Source organism: Propithecus coquereli, unplaced genomic scaffold (genome assembly GCF_000956105.1).
Source record: "Propithecus coquereli isolate 6110/MARCELLA unplaced genomic scaffold, Pcoq_1.0 Scaffold142, whole genome shotgun sequence".
Lineage (NCBI taxonomy): Eukaryota > Metazoa > Chordata > Mammalia > Primates > Indriidae > Propithecus > Propithecus coquereli.
This window is the reverse complement of record NW_012138525.1, coordinates 8,005,721-8,024,680: the sequence shown is the minus strand read 5'-3', so window position 1 is coordinate 8,024,680 and position 18,960 is coordinate 8,005,721. Positions and strand designations below refer to the sequence as shown.

At 58.9% G+C, this 18,960-nt stretch overlaps 1 protein-coding gene across 1 annotated transcript in view; it reads right to left on the bottom strand.

Annotated features, from left to right (window-relative positions):
* Positions 1-509: 509 nt before the first annotated feature.
* Positions 510-18,960, bottom strand: part of NR5A1 (nuclear receptor subfamily 5, group A, member 1) — a 24,252-nt gene continuing 5,801 nt past the window's right edge. Inside the window, exons 4-7 of the mRNA XM_012639684.1 lie at positions 17,592-18,217; positions 10,737-10,856; positions 8,768-8,915; positions 510-1,220 (exon numbers count right to left, since the gene is read on the bottom strand). Coding sequence (XP_012495138.1) covers positions 973-1,220; positions 8,768-8,915; positions 10,737-10,856; positions 17,592-18,217 — 1,142 coding nt within the window. The 3' untranslated portion in view covers positions 510-972. The remainder of the gene's footprint in view (positions 1,221-8,767; positions 8,916-10,736; positions 10,857-17,591; positions 18,218-18,960) is intronic.

Here is an 18,960-nt window from a genome sequence, read left to right as displayed (position 1 = left end):
TGGAGGGCAAGCAACACCTCTGTCCGGATCGGGGTGGGGGCTCAGAACCAGTGACCTGGCACCACCCCTCGGGTGCCTGCTGTGAGAGTGGGGAGAAACCAAGGGCTGTACTTGGTGCTAATCCCCAAATCCCAGCCCCAGTCCTCAGATCTGTCCCCTGCCCTCCATCACGCACATCCTTCATGGAGCGTCTTGGCAAAAAAAAAATCCAAAAAGCCACAAAACTTCTTGACTACAGCCTTGCAGATAAATACCAGCCTGGGCTGGCCGACCGTGGGTGGGGCTCACATGTACCAACGTCTCCCCTGGTGGGAGTGGGATAGAAAGACGACTGTGGGAAAATTCCTTTCAGATAATGGAGCAAAGTCCCCCCTGCAGACAGCAGATGGGGTCGAAGGGCTAGGGAGGGGTCTTTCTGTCCTGACCAGTCTCCCAGTGTCCTCTAGGCCCCAACAGCCCCCAATCAATTTAGCAAACTTGGTTTCCCTGGTTTACAAAAGCTGAGGGCTTCCCTCCTGGTCTCCATGGGGGAGCTCTAGAGACCCCCTCTTCTCCCCCAGTTGACGTCTGCTCAGCTTCTCCCTATCTGTTCTCAGGAGAGGGGGAAGGGATGATCTCTGGCCCAAGGGACATCAAGGCCCACCAGGGAATCCTGAACCTCCTCCCCAAACCATGCTTCAGGCTCCAGGACAGACAGCTGGGAGCAGGGGGAGGGGAGGGGTGCTCGGCAGCCACCTCCTGGGGGGACACTCTGAGTAGCAGGCAAGTGTCAGTGGCTGGCAGGGGGCACCCCACCTCAGCCAGGCCTGCCCGGCCTCACTCACCTTCCCAAACACACAGCATCAGAGCTCAGGGGCAGGGGCCTACAGGATGGGGCTCCTGGGTTGGCATCATAAAATAAACCATCTGGAGGACTTCGGGGTGGCTGCGCCCCCCACCACCAGCCCTGGCCCTGCCCCAGCCGGCCCAGGCTCAAGTCTGCTTGGCTTGCAGCATCTCAATGAGCAGGTTGTTTCGGGGCATCTCGTTGCCCAGGTGCTTGTGGTACAGGTACTCCTTGGCCTGCATGCTCAGGGCCCGTACCTCCACCAGGCACAGCAGCAGCTGCTGGAACTTGTCCCCGCAGTGCGGGTAGTGGCACAGGGTGTAATCGAGCAGGGCGGCATTGGCCTTCTCCTGAGCGTCCTTCACTAGGCTGTGGTTATTCAGGAACTTCACATCTGCAAAGGGAACAGCTCAGTCACCATCCCATCACCATCCCCATCAGGGCTGGGCTAACACTGTCACCAGCATCACCAACACTACTTTCCCTATGAACCATCAAAGACATGGGCAATGCCACCACCAACCATGCAACCACAGTCTCCCCATCACCCTGTCCTCACCACGGTGGACAAACACCACCACCGTCATCAATCACCAATACCCACGTCCCTGTGGTTTTCAGAAATGTGGACTCTGCCACCATCAGCCACCCAACCATGGTCACCTGCATTGTCGTCATTGCAATGGTCATGATGAACACCAAGAATCACCAAGACCATCACCAGCCGTGCCAGGTGTATCTTGGGCGTGTTATTTAACCTCTCAATGTCCCCGTCTGTAAATAGCACCTACTTTGCAAGATCGTCATAACGATTTCGGGAGTTGATATGTGGAAAATGCCTAGAAGTGTCTGGCAAGTGAGAAGCTCGGTAGGTAAGTTGATTATTGCCCCTGCTGTCACCATGGCCATCGTCAGCACCATCCCCATCACCGTGGTCAAAACTATGCTGTCCTCAACATCACCAATGCCTTGTCCCCACGCCGTTGCCAACAGCATTACCACCCTGCCACTGTCCGCACGCCACCCGTCACCATCACAACTGATGAAGTGCGCTGGGAATGGAAGAGTCCTGTCGCGCAAGGTGAGGCATGAGGACCGGAGGCCCCATTCTAGAGAACGACGGACACGCTCTTGGTCTCCAGGAGAGAGGCTTCGGTGCCCCATGGGGCCCTGAGGGGACGTGGATGGTCACTGCAGCAATGCAGACGCTCCTCAACTCACAACAGGGCCAAGTCCCAATAAACCCATCGTGCGTTGAAAACATCGCAAGTCAAAAATGCATTTAATACACCGAGCCCACCGAGCATTGTGCCTTAGCCCACCTACCTTAAACGTGCTCAGAACACTTGCCTTAGCCTACGTTGGGCAAAGTCATCTAACACAGTCTATTTTATAAACAAGTATTGAATATCTCATGTAAGTTTTTGAGTGCTTCCTGAAAGCGAAAACCAAAATGGTTGTATGGGTCCTCGAAGTACGCTTTGTACCGAATGCACATGGCCTTCCCACCACCATAGAGTCGAGAAATCCTAAATGGAACCGCCGTTAGGCCGGGGACCGTCTGTTTTGATGGTGGCGAGGAGGTGGTCTAGAAGGCCATGTGGTGGCTGCACCCCAAGGATCACGTGATGGAGAAGGCAGAACACGGAGCGAACGGATGATCTGTCAGAGCAGGGGCCGAGTGGGAAACAAAAAGCGTGAAAGGAAGACCCAGAGTGAGATCTATAGGGCAAAGCATTTACATAAATTTAAAGTGCTTGTACACAAAGCAGACGTTATGTAAGAACAGGGACAAACAAAGGTGCGTGTTGAACATGAAGGAACGGTTCCCGTGGGAGGGAGAGGAGGGAGTTTGGCCTTTGCGACCACGACTGAAGCATCCCCCCCACCCGAAGTCCCAAGACAACAAACAAAATGTCTCTGGAGTGAGACAGACCAAGTTGAAATCCCAGCCACCATCTAGGAGCCATGGCCCCGTGGATGAGTCCCTGCCCTGCTGTGCCCACCTTGCAGGGCGGGGTCGGGTGGGGGCAGCCTGGGTCAGTTTCTTGTCACCCGAGTCCTCCTTACGGCTTGAGGCCTCTTCCAGCTCCTGGGCAGCCTCCCCAGTGGTGCCCTGCCTGGGGCTCAGGTGAGCAGGCATCCAGCCCAGCCTCGCCTGGGACATGGCGACCAGAGGCCCAGAAAATGGTCACCCCTCTGCTTCCCCTCCGTCCCCATCACCCCAGCCCTGCTGCTGCGGGGGAGTCCAGAGCCAGCATGTGCAGCCCCCAGCCCCCTAATCCCTCTTAACACCCGCCTCGCCAGGAGAGCTCCCCGCTCCTGGCAACCCTGATCCCCGGCCGCCCCCGGCGCGCCTGCCGAGGCCTGTGTTGTCCAAAGTCGGATTTAGGGAAACCGGAGCTGGGCCCAGGGCGGTTGGCAGGATCTGGTCTCCATCCTCCACCCCCACTGCAGCCCCTCCCCCTGCCTTCAGCAGTGAGCCTGGGTCATTCCTTCCTGCCTCCGCAGGATCACCATTTGCCCATACGGCACCTTCATGCCAGTTACATAGAAGTTCCCCCTTGTCCACACAGGTGCAGCTGGAGTTCAGCCCTCACTCCCCCCTGGCCTGGGTGCCCTTGTGCAGTGAGCAGCCTGCCCAACTGGACGTAGCAGACTTGCTCCCCAGCCTGGCCTGCCCTAGACATACTCAAAGGTCAGGGAAGTCATGCCACCTAGCTGGGCTCCTAGGAGCAACAGGTGCCTACTGGCCTCATCCCTATTCCAACCTCTTCCCATCCCACTTCTGTCCCAAATGCCTTCACTCCCCACTGTCCCTGTCCTCTGGGGCTGGGCAAGTCTCCCGATATTGTCTTCTGACAATTCACAATAGCAGGCCGGGGGTCCAGAAAGGGACAGGCACTAGCTCAAGGCCACACAGCAGTAGACGGGCCTGGAAGAAACAGCTGGGCTGGGGGAGGACTGGCTGGGATGCTGCCTTCAGGGCAGGGATGGGAGGGGTCTGGGGAGGACCAGGGCCTCGGCTTTTCCAGGATTTACTGTTCCCAGCTGCACGGTGCCAGGGACAACAGTGCAGGGGGTGGGTGCAGAACAAGGACAGGTTTCAGGGACAGCCCCCTCCAAGCAGTACTGTGGTCTCAGCTCTTGGGCACTGGAGACCCCTAGTACCCCTGTGAGGGCAGCCACAGGGCTGGGGGAGGGCAGCACAGTCATGAAATGAGCCCCAGTGCCACAGTCCAAGGGTCTGGGCCCAGTTTCCTGGGCACCCACCCAGCACCTTGCACCCAGCTTCGTTAATCCCCATGGACATCCAGACAGGCAGGGAAGCAGACAGACATCCCCAGGGCTCACAGAGTCAGGGTGTGCCTGAGAAACACAAAGATGCCAGAGCCTGCGTTCAAACCAGGTCTCTCTGACGGCAAAGCCCGAGCCTCTCACTGTGGGCAGGCAGGGCTGGGTACCACTGCCTGGGGCTGGGGCAAGCTTGGCCACTAGTTCCTGGGGGATTGGACATAACAGTGTATTCCGTCCAATCCAGGTGTCCCATCCAAAAGCCCCACCCTGGGGTCCTAGGTTTACCCCAGAGGGGCTACCCTGGCCCCTGGACTTGACTTCCCCCTTGCCTTGAGATCCTGGGCAAGTCACTCCCCTTCTCCAAGCCTCCCCAGGCCCTCACTCTCCGAAGAGATGACAGGTGTGACGGCCAACATCCCACAGAACATCATGCCCTTCCTCCATTAGACATGGGAGCAGAGGTCACACAAACCTGGAGATGCCGCCTTCATGAGTCAGGGGTTCAAATCCCAGCTCTACAGCCAGCTGGGTGACCTTGGGCAAGTCACTTCCCCTCTCTGAGTCTCAGTTTCCTGTCATCTGCACAGTGGGGGCAAATTAATCTCTGCCTCACAGGGTAGCCAAGAACCGGACCTCATCTGTAGGCCCAGCTCTGGGCCCTGAGCGCCCGCAGGTTGAGGATGGGCACGACGGAGACAAGCCTGCGCCCCCCAAGTCTGCTCAGCTCCCAGCAGTGCTGGGTCGGGGAGGTGGGAGGGGGTGGGAGATGGCACCCTCGCCTCAGAGTGCGGCCTGCCAGCTCTGTGGAGCCGGGGGCCCCCAGGTTCTCAGAAAAGCCCCCTTTTCACGGTTTAATTGAATATTTGAATAATCCTTTCATTCCAGCGAGGCATAAAGAATGTTGTCCCAATAGCGGTGACTCAGGCAGGCGCCCCCGCGCACAATGGCCCCTCGAGTGGGGCTGCTATTCAGGCCGCCTTTTGTTGGCACGGAGCAGTGGGTAAATTGCAAACGCTTAAGGGAATGCTGCCGCCGCCGCCTCAATGCAAGTCAGGAAATCGAATGTTAGGTCAATCCATTAAGCTTCGATTAAGTCCTCGGCAGAACAATGCCAGCCGGGCCCATCTTCATAAACACCGTGATTGCCAGGAGAGAGGCACTAATTTTAATTAAACCTCCTTACCTGCCTGCGCGCCCTCCCCATTTAGACGCCAAATGGCACCCTTATGCAGAGGCAGGCGAGAAGGAGGCGGTGAGGGAGTGGGAGGGCGGGGGCGGGCTGGGGGGAACACCGGGGACAGCACAAGGTTTCAGGCTGCCCGGCCCAGGGAGGAGCGGCCCCCAAGGGTGACACCCCGCACGCCAGCTGGAGGTCTACAGGCAAGTGGCGAGCCCCCTCTGGGTTCCAGTTTCCCCGGAGGCCCCGGCTCTGGGGGGAGGCTCTGGGGAGATCACAGAGGAGCCCTCTGCTCCAGGCTGTCTGCTCCACCCCGGCCACAGCCTCGGCCTCGGGCAGGGCTCCCGCACTTCGAAGGGCCTTGATGAAATGCAAATTTGATCGTGTTACTCCCTGCTCAAAATCCTTCCCGAGGGAAGGGTCAAGGCAAGTGGCCTGACGTTCAAGGCCTTGCACGGCACCTGTCCACCTTGCCAGCCTCCTCCTCTCCCCCTCCCCACCTGTTACAGCCACACCCAACTTTCAGGACTCCCCATAACTTGGCACGAGCTGTTCCTTTAGTCTGGAATGCCTTTAATGTCACTTGCTTTGCTTCACCCAGAACACTCCTACTTCTACTGCAAGGCCAGCTCAGAGGCCCTTCCTCCAAGAAGCCTTCCCCGATATCCCAGTGGAGTTGGTTCCTCCTCTGTGAGGCAATCCTATCACATTGGGAGCTCAGGCTCCTCTCCCAACCCAGCAGCTGCCACCCAAGCTCTCTGCGCCCACTGGCCTCTTTTGTCACTGTTCTTCATTAGCACAGTCAGGTCCGGGTCCCAGAACCTCCTCTTCCTCCTCCCCTGGCAGCCCGGCCTCACTAGACTTCTGGCCTGCTGGGCTGGGGGCTTCTCTACCCAGCTCAGCCAGACCTGTGTCCCTGTGCCCAAAGATAAGGCACGGTGCCAGACAGAGACACAGCCTGTGGTGAGGATGGAGACTGTGACCTGGTTCATTCATTTGCTTTGTTCATTAACTTGTTCATTTGCTCATTAACTTATGATGAAAACAATACCGACGCACACTTCGGAGGTGTCAGGCCAAGTGCTGAGCAGTTTGGTGAAATTGTCTCATTAAATCCTTGTAGCAAATTAAGGATCATTGGGATGGTCATTTTACAGATGGGGAAATAGAAATAGAGGCTCAGAGAGGGAAGTGACTTGCTCAAGGGCACACAGCCAGAGAGGGACCAGATTTAGACTCAAGGTCATCGTCCCTACCTAGTCCCCTTTCCTAACCACTGTGTCACCCTGCCTCACACATGTGCATGCGCGCGCGCGCGCACACACACACACACACACACACACACACACGCATGCGCACACTCCCACCCCTCCCTCAGCCCCTCCAGCCTGTTCCAGCCAAGCACCGTGGTCTCTCTCGGTCTCCCGAGCCTCAGTTGCCCCATCTGGAAAGCAGGGTAAAGGCCAGCATGGAGGCGGCCACTCTGGGTTCTGAGCACAGCCACACCCTGCTCTGCCGCCTTCCTCACCCCCCGGAGAAGGGGGATCCGGGACCTATCGCCGAGTGGTGGTCAGAGCTGGGCTGGGCATGGCAGTCCCAGCACCCAGGGCTGTGGTGGGAAGAGGGGCTGGGGGCCAAGACATTGTCCTGCTCTTCAGGGGGTGTCCAGGGAGAGAAGGAGCCTGGGCCAAGGAGCCTGGTGGCTGACAGCCCACCCTCCCTAAGACCCTCCCCATCAGGTCACGAAATGTCACCCACAAACCACCCGGACCCCCAGAGATGCCCCCACTCCAATCTCATGTGCCTCCAAGCACTGTCGCCCACCCCTCCAGATCCCTGAGGCTCTCTAAGCTCCCCAGTCGCTCCCCGATCACACACGAATTCCTCATATGCTGTGACACACAAGAAACCGCGAGCGTGTAAGAGTTCATAGTCTTCACACACAAGCACGTACACGCACACGGAAAGAAAGGCACAAACACACTCTACCTCCTACAGTCTCCACACCCCAAGCCACACAGACCCCAGACACACGCATCTGTGGCTCCGGCCCGTGCCAGCTTTCTGGGCCTGGCAGCTCTCAAAGACAAGGCTGGGAGGAGGGTGGAGGCAGAGGGGGAAGGAGCTTCCCCGCCGCGAGCCAGCCTGGCCTGGGCCCCTAAGGCTTCTGTGAGGATTTCCGGCCCCAGCTCCTAACTGGCTGCCCAAGATTCTGCCCCTCTCACCCCAACGGATGTCCCCTGCCGAGCCCTGCCGAGCCCTGGCTGGTGTCCTGAGAGGAGGCCTAAGGTAGCCTTGCAGATAAGCCCTCCAGCCACCAGCCAGGTCTGCACCCAGCCTCGGGGACACCACAGACACCCCCAATCGCCCTGAGCCCTGGGCTTCCATTTTTCATTAATCAACCCCTTCTTCCCCTCTGCTTCCCTGACACCCTCCACCCCGCCCCTCTCCAGCAGACACGCCCCTGCCAGATTGTGGCTGTAATGCCAACTGCCCCTCCCCAGGTGATGAAGCACTCATCTCCTCTGTTCCATTCCGTCTGCACCACTGCGAAAAGACTCATCTACCCAGCAAACTCCTACTCATCCGCCAAGACCCTGCTCAGGTGTTCCTCTTCTAGGAAGCCTTCAAAACAGAGCTCTTGCTCCCCATGCTGGGTTCCCTGAGCTACACCCATCTTTCTGTCCCAGCCCTAACTGGGCTGCAAGTCTCTCCCAGACTGGCAAGGAAGAGCCCTATGTCTACAGCACTGCTGGGTGCGGAGGGCACTGGCGAGGGTTTGCTGGTGATGAGAGCCCAGAGGGGGTGTCAAGCTGGGGAGGCCCCACTCTCTTCTCCTCTTTAGCATGGAGCACCATCCTCTAGGCCGTGCGCGGCACTAGTCACGTCATGCCCACTGTCTCTCTCCCCTGGAGAAGGGCGGCTCCGCGAGAGAAGGGATTTGGGGTCTTTTGTTCACCACTGCATCCCCCGTGCCTCGCCCAGTGCGGATGCCCAGCCCGTGTTTGTTACGAACGAATGAACGTATACACACATGGGCGAAGGTGTCTGCATGCCAAACAGCAAGAGTCAGGATTTGAGAAGCTCTAGATCAGGGAATTGGGGAAAACGGGGACCACAGGATGGGAGCTGGGGAATAGAACGTCCCAAACTCACGCAGCATTTTCTGCAGGTGGCATGGGTGCTTTTCTAGGGTGGTCAGCCAGAAATACACCAAATTCTCATCTCATGAAGGGCCAGCCTTAGGCACTATCCTGCCCCTCTGTGCTTCCAAACAGAGAAGTGGGGGTCCAGAGGGGAAGCAGCCCCCATATTAAGAGCCAGGCTGTGGCCCGGAGCCCTCGCACCCTCGTTCGCTAGGGGAGGGTTCTCGCCCCAGAGGCTCCACCTTGGCCACTCTGGCCACAGCAGCCACCTCTCCAACCTCGCCCACCCGTCCACCCAACCCGTTGCTGCCCCCCACTCACCGAGGCTGAAGAGGATGAGGAACTTGAGGCAGACGAACTCCTGGCGGTCCAGCTGCAGCGCGTGCAGCTGCAGCACCAGCTCCTGTGCCCGCAGCACCAGGCTGTGCAGCAGGGAGCCCGCCTGGGCGGCCACGGTGGTCAGCTCCACCTGGCAGGACAGAGGCAGGGGCAGGGGCAGCAGTGAGGGGCTTGGGTCAAAGGACACGGGGCAAGAGGCTCTGTTCAGGACCAGGGGCGAGGCATGGATTGGAGGCGCCAGTTAGCAGGTAGGCCAGGTGTGCTCAGCCTTGGAGCTGCGCCAGGTGTGGGCAGGCATCTCCTCGGGCCCCTGGGGCCCTGCCAGGCCCACCAATGTTAAGGGCCCACCCCCCGAGCCCTCCCAACCCGCTGGGCCCAGAGCTGAGGGCACCCATGGCCTGCCTGCAGTCCGCCCCTCCTCGACGTGGCAGCAGAGTGAGGGGACACCAGGCAGGTGGGCGCAGAGGGAGTGCTGGAGGGTTTTTCACACACAAAGGACAGCCGCAGCCAGCCGGGCGGCACAAAGGGCTCGGCTCAGGAAGTACCAGGTGTCATGCTGGGGTGGGGGCCGCAGGGGAATGGGCAGGTCTGCCTGGGGACACACAGATGGGTCCACATGTCTGCCCGGGTCCCACACGCTCACACGTGCACACTTGGTCACAACTCAGCTCATGTTGACACACACATGTGAACACATTTGCAGGGTTGTCTCACCATGCCACAAAGTGAAGGCACCCACACATGTGCACACACACTCTGTGTGGTCACATTCACAGCAACACAGACACACGCCTGTGTGTGTTCACATTTATGCAGTGACAGGAAAATCGTGACACCCACATACCTATGAGTGTGGAGATGTTTGCACAGTAAAATACAGGTGCACGTGCTCACACGCACACGCACACGCACACACACAGTGGACAAGGCCACAGAGAGGCGAGCTGACACATCTCGGACAGACGCCCTGGGTTTACATTCACAGGTAGCCCAAAGTCACCTCCTGGGGACCAGCGTTCCCATCCCCTACCCGCCCCCATGGCCTGACACTCCAGAGAGGACTGAAGATGAGGACAGAAGGCCCGAGGGGAGGCAGGGCTGGGAAGCAGAGACTTGGTCTCCGCCCACCCCAGAGTGACACTGCCGCCACCAGGCTAGACACTGGCATCGTCTCCCTTCTCCTCCCTGTCCCTCTCTCCCCTACACCTCCTCTCACCAGCTGGGGGTCCTCCTGCTTGCCTGTGTCCCACCCAGGCCCCCACTTCCTCCTGGCCACCCAGCTCCCTCTGCGTCCTCACGCACAGCCTGCCCGTCCCTCCCACCTCCACTCTCCCCACCCAGCTCCACCCCAGGGCCTCCACTCCCGCCACCCATCCTTCGTCCTAACTCCCTGCTCTAAGGGGCCCGAATCCCGACTCTGAGCTCTTTGGAGCCCTTCACCCATTCGCTCATTCATTCATTCATTCATTCAGGATTTAGGGTTTTCGAGGTCTTGCCTGCTAACCCTGCCCTGGCCGCCCTCCAGCCTCATCGCTCACGCACCAGCACCCCGGGGGACTCGGCAGTCTGATGGTCCCTGCTCTGAGCCGGTGCCCTCCCCGCCTGTGCAGGAGCCAGGCACTGCCCCTCCACCAGCTGTCACCACCTGGCCAGCTCCAGTTTATTCTCCCAAGACCAGTATCACCGCCACCTCCTTGGGGAGCCTCCCGGGACCATCCCCACACGCCCTGTGCTGCGCCCCAGAGCAGGGCTCCCAGGGGCTGGCTCCTCTCACGGCCAGGGCCAGGGCTGGTCACAGAGAGGCAGGGCCAGGGCGTGTCCCATGAACTTGGGGAAAGGGCCGGTATTCGGGGTGCCCAGAGCTGTCCCTGGAGAGGCCTGGGTCCTCTTCTGGGCCCAGAATTTGGAAGTGTACAGTGGGGCCGGGGCAGGGCACCATGGGCTCAGTCACCTCCTGCCCGGTGACCAGCAGGATGCTGCCCTCCTTGCCGTGCTGGATCTGCCGGTAGACGTGGTCGAACACCAGCAGCTCGCTCCAGCAGCTCTGCAGCAGCGTCATCTGGTCGGCTACCTGGAAGAAAGACGCACGTGGGGTCTGGGATCCAGCCAGGGTCCAGCTGAGGACCTTCCTCTCACCCCTCTCCTCCCAACTCTCAATTCAGAGACTCCACTGGGGGTGTGACCTCGGCAAGCTACTTACCGTCTCTGTGCCACATCTGTCTACTTCATCAAAGTGTGGCAGGGCTCTAGAGAAATAATGGGAGAGGGTCCAACGGGATGCTGGGGGCTCAGATGGGCCTGGCTTCAGGCCCCAGCTCTGCCTCTTACAGGTTGTACGACCTTACACAAGTTCCACAACCTTTCTGTGCCTCAGTTTTCTTATCTGTAAAGTGGGCAAAGGACTTAGAAGATGTTCTGGCACGTTAAGCACTCAGTGTTTGTGATTCAGGTCCATGGAAGTGCTCTGCGAAGGGCTCCTTCTACTGTGAGGCGAGATTCTTGTTCATCTTCACGTCGTGCCCAGTTGGCCTGTGGTCACACCTCTGGCAACCTCAACCACTTGAACAGGAGCCATGGGGAAGGAACAGAGGGCTGCCCCGGGCCTGTGCAGAGCTTTCAGACTCCGGGGAAGGAAGGAAGGCCCACCTGGCCGACGGGCAGGCCCAAGGAACGAGCAGCTGGACGGCAATGGTGTGATGTCTGAAGCAGGCACGGAGCAGTGACAAGGGGCAGATTCTGGGTGCCACGGCTACAGTGGAGTGTCCTTCGACTCTGGGGGACCACTGCATTCTAGCACGTTAGGGCGGATGCTCATGACAATGGCAGATGGGGTTCAGTAGCAGAACCAGGGACCCCCTGGCTCAAACCTCTATTTTTCAGATGAAGAATCTGCCACCCAGAGGGCAAGAGTCTCTGCCGGGACCACAGAGGCAGAGCCAGACCAGGGCCATGGCTGGCATGCCCAGAGCTATCTCCTCAGGGACACACTGAGCCCTCTGGGTGTTCAGAACCGCAGTGGGCACCGCAGGTCATCCTAGGCAGACACAGCACAGACTCCGGTCCCTCTCAGCACGTGTTGCTCACTGGCCAGCCACCATCTACCCAACACATACGTCCCAGGCATCTTCCTGGGCCATGCCCATCGCAAACGCAAACCATCATAGCTACAGTCATTGTGCTGCAGCCCTACAATTCTGTGAGGTTGGTGTAGTTGTTACCTACATTATGAAGAGAAGAAACTGAGCACAGAGAGGTCAAGTAACTTGCCCAAGGTCACACAGCTTGGTCTGGCTCCAGATCCATGCTCTTAACCACAAGGTGCGGAAGACCTGCCTCCCGCCCCCCAATGCCATCCAGGAGTTCGTGGTCTCTTACAGGCTTGTTACCTCCATGAAGCCCTCCCTGATACCTCTTACTTCCTCGCTGCCCTCACCATCCTCTGGACATGGAATCTGTGACATCTGCTGGCACCGATTTAACGCCTCTGTCTTCCCCAGTGCCTGTGAGGTCTGGGAAGGCAGGACTGATGTCCAGCTCATCTCTGAGGAGTCAGCAGTGAGTGGCTGATGAACAGCTACGTGCGTCCTGAGAGACGTGCACCGAGGGCACAGAGAGGCCACTCCCAACCTGGAGGCAGTGCCTGAGGAGTGGCTGACTAGCTCTTTCCCAGGGGCAGAAGCCCCTCCCTCCTCTCTGTTCCCCTTCACTCCTGGGGGTGTCCCTGGGGCCTGTGTCCCCAGGCAGAGGGAGAAAGAAGGGAAGGTGGACACACAGAGAAGTGAGCAGTGGGACACAGACGGGCTCCTCCGGCCTGGGCCTGCACACCCCTTCTCCAGCCCGCCTGGCGGAGAGGGACAGGGAGGCCCGTGTCAATGCCTTCCTCCCCCCTCCCCCTGGGTCGGGAGCCACACCTTGCCTTCAAAGCAGAAGTTCTTCCTAGAGCCCCGTTACTGTCAGGACAGAAACCCAGCCGTGGGCAACCCCAGGATCAGCCCCGACCCACCTTCCATGGGTGGGGCCAAGAGAGATTGAGAACTGGCAGGGGCTGAATCACAAAGACATCTGTCCTTATCTCTGCTCAGGAGGCCGCCAGCCCCCAGGGAGCCGGGGCAGAGGCCTCCCTGTGGCAGTTTCCAAGAGGGAGGCAAGGCTCAGAGAGCACCCACTGCCAGGCACGGTGCCCAGCACAGCCCATCGACATTCTGCCCATAGAGGCCGCCTAAGGTAACACGCAAGCAGCAGGCTCTGCCCAGATGCCCCTGCTGGGCCCATCTTCCAGGGGGTCCCTGGGAACTGCCCGAGGCCACCTGCCCAGGGAGTCACGCTAACAGCAAGGAAAACCCAGGCCTACCTTGGGAAACCCAGATGGAGGCAGAGGGAGAGGGAGGATGCGCAGGGCCACGCTCGGCCCCCCACCCACTGTGGGCCCGCAGGAGCAGGCACCCTTGTGCCCAGATTGAAGGAACAGAGGGTGGGGAGGTGGAAGGGAAGAGAAGAGATAAGGGGAGAATTAGGAGATAAGCAGGCGGAGCTCTGGGCAGAAAGCAGAGAGGGTCACAGTGACCTGGCTGGCCCAGCCCTGGGAGCAGACTCTGTACCCAGACCTCAGACCCTGGGCTGTAGGCAGCCCTGCCCGGTGGCACTGATAGGGGTGGCAGGGGCAGAGAGAAGCAATATGGTGGCTACAGCATTGGTGCTGCGTGCCCTGCGTCCGCGTCCCAGTCCAGCCGCGCGTCCTCCTCTGCCCTAATTTCCTGTACTGCGAAACGGGAAGAATTATTCCTCCCTCTCTTGGCTAGAGAAAACATACGAACACACGTGGACCCGTTGTGGGCTCTCCTGGGCGTGCTGCTCAGCCAGGCTCCCACCCACCCCTTGGCCGAGCAATCTCTCCTGCCAGACTTTGCACTCACTTCTTCCCTTTGATGGACAGACGGACACATAAAGACACCAAACTCCAAAACACTCCTCACACAGATGAGCTCACATGTACACACACACACATACACTCCTCTTTCTTTAAAAGAAAACCAAAGGGTCTGTAGCCGCCAGCCCCTCTCCTCGAAAAAGCAGGTAGCTAAGAGGCTTACTTAACCAAAGAGCGACGGTTTATACCTTCCAAAGGTTTCTCCCTAAGCCAAAGGTTCCTCCTCCTCTACCCTCAGGCCTCCCTGCTGCCCTGGGAACAAGGACATTCACAATCCTGGCCCTGGGGTTCCGCGCCAGCCTGGCCCGTCTGCTCGGCCCATCAGCCACCCACCCCTCCTGTTGGACTGCCACAAATCTTCCTGGAGCCTTGACACTTTGCAGCCTGCCTCCGACATGGGGTATTTATGGGTGCCAAGCTGACCTCCCTCCCAGCAGGCCCCTTCTGGAGCCCTCTAGGGTCTGATCAGTCTGGCGGCCGAAGGCCAGGGGCTCTGTAATTCTCCAGCGGCTGACATGCCACGGGCTGGCCGTGGTGCTTTCTGGTCGAGTGGTCAGTGAGTCACCGTTTGTCAGCCCAGGACTGACAGAGTTACCGCTGCTTAAATGAAACCATATATCTGGACAGTTAAATCTGTTGCCAACTGGGGCCTCAGAGCTGGACGTTGAGGGTGAACCGATGTCAAGATGGGTCACTGGGCACTCTCGGCCCCCACTTCCTCCCCTGTCTTGCATCCTCCCAGCCCGGCCTTCACAGTGAATGTCCAAGAGGCTGACTTCCTGTGTGCCAGACACAGCCCACCCCACCCCAGCAGCAGGTAAAGGTGAATTTCTGCTACTTTGCAGATAAGAAGTTGCTTTATAAGCCTAGGACACAGTGGGCTTATAAAAAAAAGTGGGTCCATCTTGTCCCAGAACTAGAGTGTGCTCGGAGGAGCATGGACGTGTCCAGTGGTGTAGTATAGACGCCAGGGTGTGGTAGCAGAGGGGGACAGAAAGGGAGGGAGCTGCAGCCCCGTGCTAACTTCTGTGCTCGTCTTAAACCCTTACAACCCTACAGGGTGGATATTATTTAAACTCCCATTTTATAGATGAGGAAACTGAGGCCCAGAGGAGTAAAGCCACCTGCCCAAAGTCACACAGCTTGTAAATGGCAGAGCCAGAACTTGACAACAGGCTCTCTGATTCTGGTCTTTGGCATCAACTTCTGTGCCACTGTCAGACGTAACATGCTATGATTGCATGAGGCAGAAAATGGAGACAGAGGGACAGCCATCCATGCTGGGAAAGAGAATGGACGAGGAAAACCCCAAGAGGGCGTCTGGAGCCCAGCGTCCCTGACAGCTCAACTGGGCTCCCAGGCCTGCCCCTGAGCAGCAAGGTATCTTCAGCATTGCAGAGGGCTGAGTGGGCCTCTGCGCAGAGCTCAGGTTGGGCCCCCTGGACCCCCAGGCTGTGGGGCCCCAGCCAGCCCTGGCAGGCTGCCCATCACCCGCTGCCAAAGGACACACTCCCGGTCCAAGCTCTGCTCTGACCCCACCAGCCTCTCCAGCCCTGCTTCATAGGACCACTGTGAACTCCTGGAACACGTGATACCTTTTGATTTTGGGGCCTTAGCCTAAGCTGTCCCCACTACCTGGAACGCCCTCCACCTTCTCGGACTGCTTCCTGGAAAGGCACAGACTTCCTCGGCTACAGCTGTCTGCTCTCCTGCCAGGCTCCCTCTGCCCCTTCCGCTACTCTAAGAGTCCCGGGCACCCTGCACTGGCATTATCTGTGTGTACGTCTGTCTTCTCCAGCCTGGCAGCTTCCTTGGTCCACTTGATTTTAATGTCCCCAGTGCCCAGCCCAAGGGCTGTCCCACACTCAGAGCCAGGGAGTCCCCTCTTCTCTCTGCTAAGATGTGTCTTGTCTGGAGATGGGGAGTTGCATTGTCACCCAAAAGGGAGACCAAAGTCACACCCCTCTCACTTTTCTGCCTCCTCATTTCCGGACTTTGCAAACAGACACCAGTCCAAAGCCCATTGGACCAGTGCAAAAGAACTTCTACATGGCTGCCAAGGTGCTCTAAGGACTGGGCTGGTACTTATCTGCAAGGCCCTTTACGAGGGTGGTGACCATGGCTTGATTCGGAGATTCTGGGAAGGGGAAGCAGGAAGGTTTGGACCACGGAGAAGCCAGAAGCAGGAAAAAACACTCAGCAAAGCTGGGACAAAAGCCCCTCCCATCCTGCGTGAAAATCCCCAGGAGACTAGGAAGGCGGCCAGAGGAAGTGCCCTGCCTCTGGATCCAGGGTTCTGGAAGGCCAGGAATGCTCTGCTCCTCCTCCCCTCAGCACAGGGGGCTCATGGGAAGTCTGGAGGGGAAGCTGGCAACCAACCCAAGGGGCTTGGGATCCTCCGCCCCACCAGGACCTCCAGCCGTGAGAAGGCAGGTGAAGTACCTTTCGCCCCATCCGTCAGGTCGGTCCAGGGAGTGATCGGCAGTGGTGAGAGCAGGCTGGGGTAAGGAGCCCATCCCAGGACAGACACATGGCACATCCTCAGGCCTTGGCCATGACAGCCCCTCCACAGTAGAAGCAGGAGCCATCATCCCCAATTCTTGACTGCCAGAGAAACCCAGGTCCCCAGCCCCATGATGTCACCAGGGCCCAGAATGCCTGCACCCCACCTGAAACCCCTCCAGCCAGCCAGGGCAGGCAGTGCCCCCAGGCCATCCGGCCACATGCCCCTGGAGGAAGCCCAGGCCCGAGTGGCGTCAGCACTGACAATGCTGCTCAAGGCTGCAGTGGCCCCAGCAGGGAGGGCAACGGGGCCTGCTGTTTACACCCAGCCCCAGAACAGCCAGTGGGGCTGGCCTGGGAAAGCCAAACACCGATAGGGCTGGGTTAGGGTGCCTGTACCCAGGCCAGGGAGGGGTGGGCCTTGGCCAGGGTTGAGGGGCCTCTGGGGAGGCCTCACAGGGAGCCAGGGCACTAGAGGGGCAGCTCTCAGGCCTCAGGCCCTTCAAACCACTAGGCAGGATGACTGAGAAGTTCTTCCTTCTGTCTGGCCTCAGTTTCTCCTGCTTCTTTTCCGCTGGCTTTAGCCTCAAGTACCTCCACCCAGGGAGGAAGAAGGCCCTGCAGTGGAGGAAGGGCTGCCTCGCCTGGGCAGATCAGTGGCAGCCCTAGGATCCCACCTACCACATACCCAGCTCCCCTAGACACACACACACACACATAGAACCAACCATCGCACACAAAAGATGCAGTGCAGAAAGATCTTTCACCTTACAGGGAAGGAAAAGGGCCCACAGACATCTCCAACTCTGAGACACCGAGAGCCCCATCTATGACATTTGAGGCTGGTGTGGATTGGTGGCCTCCCTCAATGGGAGGACAGGACAGGATGGGCTGGATTCCCTTCCCAACACGGGGCTGGGGCCTTGGGGGACAAGACAGCCTCCCAAAGACTCAGCTAGTCCTTTGAGGGAGTCCAGGGTCTCATAAAAAGAGAGAGAAATATCAACAGAGAGAGAAAGACTCACATGGGGCAGAAACAGACAGAGACTGAAGGGGCTGGAGAGACACGGAGGAGCAGAGAAACAGCACACCAGGGAAAGAGACAGTAGAAAGAGACAGAGGCCAAGACAAAAGAAGAAAGAGAGCCTCAAGAAATAGAGACGGACAGGGAGCGAGCAGGGAAGTAGCAGGGGACCCAGGAGGCTGTGATGGAGCAGAAATGCTTCTTAACGTCCCCAGTGTGGCCTCCCTGTCCCCAACACTGCCTGAAGCCAGTGGGCAGGATGGCCTCATCCAAGGGGTAATGGAGGCTAAGGCTTGAGCAGCCGAGAGGGTGTGTCTGATCCAGGGGCCAGCTAGGTGGGAGGAGGGACTCACCTCCAGCTCCTTGAAGACCATGCACCTGCGTGCCCAGTCCACGATGGAGATGAAGGTCTGGTCAGCCATCCTGCACAGGAGGCCGAAGGACGCAGGCTGGTCGGGACGGCCTTTGGCCGGTTCCTGCAGGCAGCCCACGATGCGCGCCCGCACCTGGTCCTCGTCCGGCTCCAGCTGCAGCAGCTGCAGGATGAGCTCAGGCACGCCCGGCCCTCCAGAGAAGGGCTCTGGATAGCTGTAGGGCAGCCCAGGCTGTGGGGGGCTGGCATAGGGCTCCGGGTACTCGGACTTGATGGCACGACCAGGGAAGGCAGGGTAGAGGTAGCCAGCCAAGGGCCCGTGGGCGCTAGGCACAGCCATCGGCAATGCTGGGGCCCCAAAGTCGCCCAGTGGCCCAGCAGGTGGACCAGAGGCCGGGCCCTTGGGTTCAGGCGCATGCAGGCTGGGGGGCAGCATGTAGTCCGGCGCTGGAGGGGGCGGCGGGGGCACCCCCATCGGAGGGCCTGTCTCCAGCTTGAAGCCATTGGCCCGAATCTGTGCCTTCTTCTGCTGCTTCAAGGCCCGGTCCCGCTTGTACATGGGCCCAAACTTGTTCCGGCCACCCCGCATGCGGTCAGCGCGCACGGCTGTGGGCAGGGGCAGAGGGTCAGGCTCACCCTCTCCAAGCCACTTTCCATACTGCCCTACCACAGAGCCTTTCCAAACAAACCTGGCTGTGACACTCCCTTGCTCAACACCCTTTCATGGCTCCCACTGCCCACAGGTGAAGTCAGTCTCCTTCTGGCATTCAAGGCCTGCTCAGCTTTCTAGGTTACCCCTCCTAAGACCCTGTGCTCCTTCTACTCGACCTTACTCACCTCACTACTTCTCTGCTCGGCGCTTCTCCTTCCTCCTCCACCCTACCTTTGAAATTCCTTCTGCCTCAAACCCTTTTCTTTCTCTTGTGCTTGCTGAACACTCAGCCTCAATATCACCAGGAAGTATTCCTGGATTCACCCAGACTCCACGGTCCTTGCCCCAGATATCCTGCCCATTCCCTCTCTTATCCTGCGAGTGCAGCATGCCATTGTACTCCAGGCTGAGAGCTCCAGTGGGCTCAGTTCCAGGCTCAGGTGCCCAGCACAGGGCCTGGCAAGGAGAAGGTGACAGAAGGGGGTCCTGGTCAGCCTTGTTCACATCTGGGTCCCTGGTGTCCAGCTGCATATTGACTGACTGCCTGGCTCTGTCCAACCCTGGTTGCAATGACTTTGTCACTGGCTTTGAATGTGAAGCTGAGTTTAGGGCTGGTGGGGACTCTGTGCTGGGGGAGGGGACCTCTATTGCTGACTAGATGGTCCTCCACCTGGCCAAGAATGTGTCACCAGCCAGA